This window comes from Carlito syrichta, unplaced genomic scaffold (assembly GCF_000164805.1).
Source record: "Carlito syrichta isolate Samal-C Ts95f unplaced genomic scaffold, Tarsius_syrichta-2.0.1 Scaffold314050, whole genome shotgun sequence".
In the NCBI taxonomy this organism is placed as follows: Eukaryota; Metazoa; Chordata; class Mammalia; order Primates; family Tarsiidae; genus Carlito; species Carlito syrichta.
In genome coordinates this window covers 199,953-210,270 of record NW_007258146.1, presented here as the reverse complement: position 1 = coordinate 210,270, position 10,318 = coordinate 199,953, and the positions used below count along the sequence as shown (strand labels likewise).

Genomic DNA, 10,318 nt, shown 5'->3' with positions numbered 1-10,318 from the left:
GAGGGTGGTGTCGGCGGGTTACTCAGGTTATTCTGGGGGGTGGGGGGTGGGGTGTTGTGTGCAAGATGGCATAGGGAGACTGGCATAATCTCCTGGCCCCACATTACATCAGCAATTTCCTCATGTCTTCTACTCCCACCCACCTTCCCAAGAGCTTCACTATTCCCAAAAGTTATCGCCATTTTTCTGACCTTGGTGAGCAGCTGGGAATAGTAGTCAGGACCAGTGGACAGCGCCCCACTTCCAAAAGCCCCCCTCAGCTGGTTCTGCCCACTGATCAGGCAGCCACTGCCAAAGGGAGCAAAGAGGCTAAAGTTCGCAGTGATAGCAGGTTCTGTCAGGGGCAGCAGAGATAGCTCCTAGGAAGGGCAAGATGACAAGAGTTGAATACCTGCAGTGTCTACATCTCTGTCATTGCACAGCTGGGGGAGAGGGTGCCTGCCCCCTATCCTGGGATGGGACCAGGGGACTGGCTCCTGGGGGTCACCTGTTTCAGCTGTTTCAGCAAGGCCTCGCTGGCCCTGACCCCGTCCTCCTTCCGCAGCTTCTTTCGGGAGCTCACCAACCTGTCGCTTGCCTTCTGTACCCGCTTGGGCTTCGGTGTCAAAGGCTTCCTTGCTGCTGCATCCTAAGCCAGATAAGCCCAGTGAAGGCTGCTACCATCATCCTCATAGCCCTCATCTCTTCTGTCTGACCCAGACCTGTTCACTTTGCCCCCCACTGGCTCCAGGTCCCACTCTATTTACTCCACTCTAGCCAGAGTACTCACCTCCTTGTTGCTGGGGGTACCCTGTAGTTTCTGCTCCAGCCCAGCCAGCTTGCTGTCAATGTGCCCGTTGATCTCAGCTCGCAGCCCCTCGGACCCCCGCCCAGTGCCGAGTTGCACATTCTTTGCCCGCAGTAGTTTCTGCAAGAGCAGATGCCCAGCCTCTGAACGAGGGCCTGCCAGCAAGAGGTGGTTGCTGGTACCTGGTGCCCCTATTGGCTCCCCATTGGCCTCCCTCTTGACTGCCTGGGCCCCCAGGGCACATGGCTCTTCCCGAGGCTCCTGCTTGATGCTGAGTTGGGGTGGCTCAGATGCCACCTGTCCGTTCACCTGGTCCAGATGCCCAGGTACTAGGCTGCTCTGCTCTGGCTTCTGGGCTTCTGCTAGGTTGTCTGGAGGGTCCCAGGGTCCCAGCCCCTTGCCAAACAAGGTATCTGCAAACTGGGCAGCAGCAGGTGAGACCCTCCCAGGAGGCAGCTCCAATGTTGGCCCCTGGGATTTTGGAGTCCCTGGATGGGTGGGGGCGAGCTGGGCCTCCGAGGGGAGCTGGGGGCTGGGGGAAGGTAACTGTGAAGGTCTCTTTGGCTCTTGGGGGCTGGATGATGGAGGTGTGGGATGGACAGGGCCAAGGACTGGTCCTGTGGATAAGGCTCCTTGTGGGGCAGAGAGCCGGGGTGGGCCCTGAGGTCGTGGCCCTGCCCCTAGCTCCTGGAGGGGGCCTGTCTGGGAACCAGGGAAGCCCCCAAGTTGGGGTTGGCAGCCCAGGAGGCCCTGCAGGGGAGAGGGCTGGGACCCAGGCTCCTGGTAGGGTGGAGTCTGGCGTACTGCCTGACTCTGTTGCAGCTGCCGCTGCATAAGGAGGGCCTGTAGCTGCTGCTGCTGCTGAGGACTCAGGTGCCGCAGCTGAGGGTTCTTGGCCAGGACCCCTTGGAGCTGCGCTCGAAGCTGACCCACTGTAGGCATGACTCCAACCCCAGGCAGACCCTGTCCAGACTGGAGAAGAGGCCCTGGTTTGGGAGGTTGTGGCCCTGTATTGTTCTGCATGGGCCGCTCTAGCCCAAGGGGATGTTGGGGGCCCAGAAGGTTCTGGGTCATGGGCCCCGACTGCTCCCCTAAGGAAGCAGAGGGTTGGACCAGCAGGTGGGGCATCGATGAGGCCTCAGAGGATGATGCGCTGCCTAGTTGCCCATGGCTTCCTCCACCCGCTGTGTGGAGCAAGTTAACTTGCTGCTGCTGTTGTCCTGGAAGCCTCAGAGGTGGCTGCAGCTGTAGAGAGCTGGGCTGAGGCTGGGCCTGGGGTTGGACAAGCAGCAGTTGCGAGTCACCAGAGAGGGAGGGTTTTACCTCCGCTGGTTCAGTGGCCATTGACTCAGGTGTAGCTCCTACTGCTAACGGCCCTCCCTGATGTGCTGAGGGCCCCTCGGCGACCTCCGAAGGAAGAGCCGTCTCTACAATGTTTTGTTCTTTGCCGGTCAGGAGGAGAGCTGGGCCCAGGGCTCCAGGGCTTGGAAAGTGTTGAAGAGGCTTGGCTGGCATGCCAGGGCCAAGTGCCACCTGTTGCTGTTGTTGCTGCGGAGGAGACAATAAAGTTCGACTCTGGTTCAAAAGGCCCATCTGCTGCTGCTGCTGCTGCTGAAACTGCTGCTGCTGCTGCTGCTGTTGCTGAAACTGCTGCTGCTGCTGCTGTAGCTGCTGCTGCTGAAGCTGCTGCTGCTGAAGCTGTTGCTGCTGTTGTTGAAGCTGTTGCTGCTGCTGTTGAAGTTGCTGCTGCTGTTGAAGTTGCTGTTGCTGCTGAAGATGTTGCTGTTGTTGAAGCTGTTGCTGCTGTTGAAGCTGTTGCTGCTGTTGAAGCTGTTGTTGCTGCTGTTGTAGCTGCTGCTGCTGTACAGAACCCATGGGCTGAGTGCTCAGTTTGGGCTGCCCACTGTGTGACATCAGACCCTGCTGGAGATGGGACACCCCTGCCATGGACCCCTGCTGTTGTTGGTGCTGCTGCTGCTGCTGGGCTGTAACCAGCCTGTGTCCCATAAGGCCCTGGCCCTGCTGTGCCAGCTGGGGGGAACTCAGCACCCGGGACTGGGTCATAAGCACCTGTCTGTGAGGGCCCTGGGGGCCCAAAGCTCCAGGGTGCTGCTGCTGCTGCTGCTGCTGCTGCAACACAGCCACCTGGGCAGGGCCCAGCATGCCCTGGGGCCCCTGGGGTGGTTGAGGGGAAAGTTGCTGGACCAGGATGCCCTGGTGACTGCTCGGAGGCAGAAGTCCCTGGGGCTTGGGACCCACAGCCTGGTTTGCCTGTACCCCAGGACCCTGCTGCGGTTGCTGCTGGATTGCCACCTGTCCTAGGAGGTGCTGCTGCTGTTGCTGTTGCTGCAGTTTCTGGGCCAGCTGCATGCGCTGCTGCTGCAGCTGCAGCTGCCTTTCCTGTAAAAGCCTTGAATCAGGTCCAAGGCTTCGAAGAGCAAGGTTGCCAGGGAAGAAGCCCCCTGAGGGGCCGCCCAGGGATCCCGCTCCACCAGAATGTTGTTGTTGCTGCTGTTGGGCCAGAGCTGTGTTGAGGAAGGGGCCACCAGGCTGTCCAGGGAGTGCCATACCCCCAGGGGGCAGGCGAAGACCTCCAGCTTGCCCACCCGGAGGCCCCTGTGGTGGCTGCAGCCCATGGCCAGGGAGCAGCTGACCAGGGAGCTTGGTGAGTAGCCGAGGACTCTGGGAAGGGCTGAGAGCCAGCACAGCTGAGTGCTGTTGCTGTTGCTGTTGCTGTTGTTGTTGCTGTTGCTGCTGTTGTTGCTGCTTATTCCGATATTCTGCCATGAGATTAGTGTGCTCCTTCTGCTGTTTCCGGACCTAACATGGGAGGGTTGCAAAGGTCAGCTGGGGACATGCCCACCCATGCTATCCATCCCTCTTCCCTGGCTTCTGGGTGTTAGGCTGAAGTTTGCTTTCCCCACCTGATCCAGCTGTTTCTGGATCTTGCTCTGCTGCTCTGTCACCAGCTTGAGCTTCTCAGCATCAGCTTCTGGGAACTCACGGCCAGCCTTTTTGGCAGTACGCTGCTTGGCACACAGAGCCTTCCGGGACTTGCGGTGTACTCCAATCTGCTCCTCTAGCACCTTCAGCTGCATCTGTAGGAGCTGCTGGGTATGGAACAGCCACTCTTCATACTGCCGTTGGTCAGCCTCATCTGGGAGAAAAAGTGGGATATCAGGACCTGCAAAATGGTGACCCCAATCCTTCTGTCTCTACATGTCCCAGACCACTTCCTTGTACCATCCTTCCATGCCCCATACTCACTGATCACTCCCTGGGCAAAAGTAGGCGGGTTGGGACGAGGCTGGGAGGGGTCACCAGCACTCCGCTCCTGTGATGAGAGAGAAGGCTAGAGGGTCAATGGTCCATGCCAGGCCCTAAGAAGGGTGACCTGATGGCACAGAAAACAAGTTCCCCCTCCTAACTGACCACTTACCTGGCCACTCCCAGCTGCCACATGGTTCTGCAGATCACTGCCAGGTCCCCCTGAGAGCCTCTGGGCTAGCAGAGACACTTGCTGCCTGGAGTCCACCAAAACAAAGAGGGTAAGGGTTGGCAATGGGAAAGTTGGACAGCAAAGACATGGGACAAGTAGGGACGGGGGCTAAGAAGAAAATGGATGAGTGGGAAAGAAAAGGGTCAATCCCAACCCAGCTCCTGTCTCACCTGTTCATACCAGGTGCCACCCCAATGCTCCCCTGAGCCATCACTTTCTTGATGCCTTTCAAAGCCACCATTTTCGCTTTTGCAATGGGATCAATGATGTCTTCTGCAGCAAATTTGTCCAGATCTGGAGAGGGAAGAGCCAGTGAGCTGGACGGTGAGGTCAATGCTCCATTGTATGTCTGCTATTCCTTTCAATACCCTGACCTCAACCAAGTCAAGCAGAACAATGGCATGGCATAGCAGAAAGACCTGAGTTAGAAGCCAGAACACCTGAGTGACTCAGCTCTGGTTATTCAAAGGACATGTGGTCCTGTTTTTACTTGCACAGTGACAGGGAAAGGGACTCAGTAAATATTTGTTGAGTGTTATTTTACCTCTCTAAGCCTCAGTTTACCCCTCTAGTTGACAGAGTACGGAACCACTCAGAGTATCAAATATGACAAGAATATGAATACATTTTACAACTTGGGAGGCACTCTTCAAAAGTAGTGCAACTAGCATAGCCCAAGGACCCAAGACGTAGACACTGTGGCAAAGCCCTAGATGCCAGAGCCGTTTTGGGTACAACATGCATCATCTGTAGTGCATTCTCTTGTTTTGCCTAGAATGCTGGGTATAAAAGGAGAAATAAGGCCAAGTGCAGTGGCTCATGTCTGTAATCTCAACACTTTGGAAAGCTGAGACAGAAGAATCGCTTGAGCCCAGGAGTTCGAGACCAGACTATGCAATATAGCAAGATCTTGTCTCCTAAAAACCTGAAATTTGTAATTTCTCATGCTGAGAAAACTTAACTGACTCCTCACTTTCTAGGGGACTAATCAAACTCCCTCTCCTGGAATTCAGAGGTAGTAAAACAGTCAAGACTCAGAGTTCAGATCTAGCTCTGCTAGTTGCTGTAATTTTGGACAAGTTACCTTAATTTCCACATCTGTTTCCTCTTCTACAATAGAAAATAATAATAGTACCTATCTAATGAGTCTGTTGTAATGAGTAAATTAGATATAAAACATAAAATGCTCAGCACACTGCTTGGCCAATAGTAATTATTCAAAAAATGCTTTTATAATTTGAGGTCTTCCTCAATCTGGCCCCCTTCCTACCTCTCCAGAATCATGATAGTGGTCCCTCTACACAGTCTACTCCAGTCTACCCATTCTACTCATAGTTCTTGAAAGGTTTTCCTGCCAATATACCCTCAATGACTATTTCCACTTATCTGGATTGCTTCTTTTGCACCACTTCTCTCCAAGTCCTAAATTTTCAGCCTCACCACAGCCACAAAGCCCCTGATAAATGAGGCTTCACTCATACATTCATTCAAACATCTGAATGCAAGCCTGCTATATGCCAGGAACTGCTCCCTACCTTCTTAAAAGTTACAGTGCTTCTGCCTACATAGTAGTATGGTATTCAGTCAAAGTTCTTTGTGTCTCAACTTCCCTAACTAGAGATTTTTTTTTTTTTTTTTTTTTAGTTGGAGTCTCACTCTGTTGCCCAGACTGAAGTGCAGTGGCCGCTCCCAGCCACCACAGCCTCGACCTGCTGGGTTCCAGCGATCCTTCCACCTCAGCCTTCCGAGTAGCCGGAACTACAGGCACACGCTACCACGCCCGGCTGATTTTTTGATTTATTGTAGAGATGAGGTCTTGCTGCCCAGTGGGTCTTGAACCCGCGGGTTCAGGCAATCCACTCACCTCAGCCTCCCAAAGGCATGGGATTACAGGCTGAGCCACCGAGCCCGGCGAGATTTTCTTAGATATCTAGCCTCAGTGCCCATTGGGCAATAAAAATGTCCACCCTGGGTAACTTAGCTATGATATCAACTGAGGTTACCTGTATCAGGGAAGAAGCTGTTAGCCAGTTGCTGCTGCATCGCTAGTTGCTGAGGCTTCATACACATGGAAGGAGGCATGGTGCCCATGGGCTTCTGTGATAGCACTGACTGTGGGCTCTGCTGAGGTACCAAGCCTGCCTGTCCCCCATGCTGTCCACTTAGCATGTGCCCTTGATTGGACACCATGGCCATAGACGGAGCCAGGCGCTGCTGGAGGGCATGAGCTGGTGGCTGGGTGGGCATCAGTGGTTGGGCCAAGCCTGCGTGTCGGGCACCTCCAAGACCTAGGGCAAGCTGCTGTTGGGGCCCAGCCAAACTGGGAGAAGAGCCCTCATGTTGCAAAGGCATGGCCTGGGCAGAGCCTGGTGTGGAGAGCAGGGAATGTGGTTGCTGTTGCTGCTGCTGCTGCTGCTGCTGCTGCTGCTGCTGCTGCTGTTGCTGCTGCTGCTGCTGCTGCTGGGCAGGCTGCAGCTGGGCTGAAAGCTGCTGCTTCTTCTGCAGCTCCTTCTTCTCATGCTCTAACAGGTCCTCAATGAGCAGGGGCAACTCACTGGCGACTAGGGAGCTCTCCATCTTGTCCAGCTCATCCCCAGATGCTGCATGTCCACCAGGCAAGGTCAAGGACCCACCTTCTAGCTCAAACTTTTCCAATAGGGAGGATCCTGCGGGGCCACTCAGTGGGCTAGGGGTCAGCAGATGAGCCGTTGGTCCTCCTGTGGCCCCAAAGGAGCCCTTCTCAGCTGTATGCCCGCTGCTGGAAAATGGCCCTGTGCTCATCCTGGTGTCCCGGCTGCCCATGACGCTCTGTCCTGGCTTCAGTCCCAGGCCAAGGGAAGTGGTAGCAGGTGCTGGCTCTACCTTGGGGGTGGTAATGGTGAACTGGCAAGGGGAAGGATGGCGCCCACCCTCCTCCACCTTGGGCTTCACCTCATGGACCACAGATGCCACGCGGGGCTCAGGGGCATCAGCAGCAGGGGGAGGGCGCTCCTCAGGGCCCAAGGGTCCTGGCTCCACCCCCCGCAGCAGGGCCTCCCGTTCAGCCTTCTCATTAGCCGACTCCACCAGCCTCAGGTGCTCATTGAAGATATCTTTCTTGTCCCCCGTGTCCAGCTCAGGGTCTGTATATGCCAGCAGGTCAAACTCGTCTCCATTAAGCAGGTCATCCAGGTGGGGGTCATTGGTCTCCAAGTTTTCCAGGGTGCCCAGTTCATCGTCACCCTTGGCCACATCCACACCCAGACCCAAGTGAGCAAGTTCTTCATCATCTTCGAGGGCCTTGTGAGCATCAAAATCATCATCTAGCTCAGGATCCTCACAGGGCAACTTCCCAGTTTCCAGGGCCAGAGGAGGGGGGCGGCCAAGCTCAGTACTCGAGGGAGGCCGGCTGACCAGCTCCAAGCCAGTTGGTAGGGTGGGACCCTTGGTATGGGGCGTTGGATGGAGGCTGTTGTTCAATTCAGGGGCTGGTGGGGCTGAGGGTTTCTGTGGGGGAAGGCCTGATACCGCCAGGCCCCGAAGCCCTTCTGGAGCTAGTCGATGGGGGTCCTCATTTACAGGGTAAAAACGGGGTCTCTGAGGTGGGCCCTGACTAGGAAACGGAGTGCCCCCAGGTCCTAGTCCTTTCTGTACATTGTGCCGCAATTCAATGAACTGGGCAGGACCAGCTGGACCAGGCACAGGTTCACCAGGGCCTGACAGGCGGGTGGGAATGCCTGTCAAGGGGGAAGCTAGGGCTTGACGACCAAGTTCAGGTCCAGGAGTTGATGGAAAGCGAGTAGACATGGCAAGTCGCATGGAGGTTGCTGCTGTTGCCTGTTGCTGCTGCCACAGTTGTTGCTGCTGCTGCTGTAAGGGCAGGGACCCAGGGTAGGGTGCTCGCTGATAGAAAGCTTGGGAGCCTCCTACCAGTTGCCTAGAAGAATACATGAGAGTCAGTAAGATGAAATCAGGATGACAAAGAGCTAGACCAGGGGCTTAGAAGGATAGAATTAAAGCACTGAGGGGGAAGGAATGAGGAAGAAGAGTATATGATACAGGAAAAGGATTAGTGAGATAGGAAAATCCGAAGCAGCATCCAACAGTGGTAAAATCTGTCCCCCAAGTTTAGCCCCAGGGAAGCTCCTAGAGCCTCACCGGCTGTTCACGTCCATAGAGGAAGGTGTGGCTGGTGGAGGTGGCCGGGAGAGTCGGTCATCACTAGGAAAGGCCCCTGGCCCCAGGATGGGGCCACTCAGCTTGCCTGGGGGCAACCCAACAAGGCTACCCTTATCCTAGAAGAGACAGACAGAGATGAAAGTGGGGCGACCGTCAGTATCCTGTCCCACTACCCCCTTGCCACTCTACCTACCTGTGTCCCAGCAAAGGGAGTCTGGCCTCGACTCAGCTGTTCAAAGGCAGGGCTGCTGGGCTCAGCACCCCAGCTGCCTGGAGGCCCCACTGCTCCTGCAGCTGCCGCAGCTGTTTCCTTCTCCTGCCGCAGGGTGTTGCGCTGGATCTGCTGCCGAATCAGCAGCTCCCGTAGTCGCTGGCGCTGTGCAGAAAACAGAGAAGAGGAATAAGCCCATCCTAATCCTACCATGAGGCTGGCAGAGAAACAGCAGAGTTACAGAAGAACTCAGCTCCAGGATGTCAACTCACCTGTCGTTGCTTTTCCAGCTCTGTCTGACTAAGGCTGGACATGCCTGGGTCCTGGGTACCTGGGAGTTCAGGTGTCGCCAAAGAACTACCCATGCCAGCCCCTGGGTCTTCTCGCTTTTCGACAGGAGAGGTGATGCCTGATCGCTGTGAGGCTCCATGGGACAGGTAGGGGAGGGATCCGTCGGGTGCAGGTGGTGGCAGAACTGACGGGGGGCGTAGTGGGGACAGGCCATAGCTCTCCCCTGTGGACCCACTGCTGGGCCCTAGGGGGCTGCCTGATGGGTGGAAGTTCCCTGTGGCTACTGCGTAGTTTGTGCTTTGAGGCTTGCCCAAGGTGGGGCCAGGCCCAAAATGGCTGTTGATCCCATGGGGTGGAGGGAGACCAGGCTGAGGGACAGGGGGCTTTAAGGAAGGCTCCCCTACCACCTGAGGGAAAGTGAAACGCATGGGAGAGGGGGTGCCCACAAATGCACCTGTCCCAGGGGACCGGGCAAAACTGGGGGGCTGCCCACTTGGGACCTTGGCATGGAGCTCACCTGCCGGCCCTGAAGGCAGGGCTGCTGGGAAGCTCCCAGCCCCCAGTGGAGTGTGGGCTAGAGGCCCAGCCTTAAAGGCAACTTCAGGGGGCTGGGGTCGAGGTGGCTTATGCAGTGGGGCAAAGGGGTCACGGGACTGAGGGCGTGAGGGTGGGCGAGAGTAAGGGTCAGGGGACTGGAAGCGAGGGGTAACAGGGGATGGGCAGAAAGCCTCAGCAGACAGAGGACGGGGTGTCAATGGGGACTGGGAGCTGGACTGGGACTGAGGACTGGCAGGCACTCGGGAGAAAGGGTCAGAGGGCAGTGATCGAGGGGGCGGGGCGCAGCAGCTCTCAGGGGGTGGGGGTTGGGGCCGAGGGGTCAATGGAGGTTGGGCATAGGGATCAGGGTAGGGGCCAGGACGAAAGATGTCTGGGTGGCTTGGGGGAGAAGGGGCCAAAGCCTGGGCAGGGGGTGGCTCCTGGGGCCGCAGGCCCAAGCCCGGGCTCTGGGGCTCTACCTGAGATGCCCGAGGGGTCAGGGGAGCTTTGAAGACATCAGGTGCCTTTAATTCCAGGCCACCCAGGTGGGGGCCTGAGGAGGGTGAGTCAACAAAGCCAAGGTTTGGGGGCCCATAGCTGGGAGAGGATGCTCCAAGCTCTTCCTTCTTCACTTCTAGGGCCTTCCGGGACTCCCCAAAAGGTGGAGGCGAGAGCAGGGGCTCAGAAGTCTTGCCTCCCCCCACCCCTGGGCTCTCAGGCACAGCCAGGTTGTCCAGCGAGGGGCAGCGGGGTTTGAGAAAGGGGTCAGGTGTGGAGGGCTGGTGTCCTGGGGTGCCAGGTGGGGTAGTGTGGAATTCCCCTGCCTGGCCAGTCC

General features: G+C 56.7%; 1 protein-coding gene across 1 annotated transcript in view; it reads right to left on the bottom strand.

Annotated features, from left to right (window-relative positions):
* KMT2D (lysine methyltransferase 2D) overlaps positions 1 to 10,318 on the bottom strand; it is a 35,609-nt gene that overhangs the window by 11,082 nt on the left and 14,209 nt on the right. The window contains exons 33-44 of the mRNA XM_008070881.2: positions 8,928 to 10,318; positions 8,638 to 8,820; positions 8,424 to 8,560; positions 6,290 to 8,202; positions 4,457 to 4,580; positions 4,227 to 4,311; positions 4,055 to 4,121; positions 3,712 to 3,944; positions 770 to 3,607; positions 488 to 628; positions 192 to 359; positions 1 to 32 (exon numbers count right to left, since the gene is read on the bottom strand). The exon at positions 1 to 32 is cut by the window's left edge and continues 143 nt beyond it. Of these exons, the coding sequence (XP_008069072.1) occupies positions 1 to 32; positions 192 to 359; positions 488 to 628; positions 770 to 3,607; positions 3,712 to 3,944; positions 4,055 to 4,121; positions 4,227 to 4,311; positions 4,457 to 4,580; positions 6,290 to 8,202; positions 8,424 to 8,560; positions 8,638 to 8,820; positions 8,928 to 10,318 (7,312 nt within the window). The remainder of the gene's footprint in view (positions 33 to 191; positions 360 to 487; positions 629 to 769; positions 3,608 to 3,711; positions 3,945 to 4,054; positions 4,122 to 4,226; positions 4,312 to 4,456; positions 4,581 to 6,289; positions 8,203 to 8,423; positions 8,561 to 8,637; positions 8,821 to 8,927) is intronic.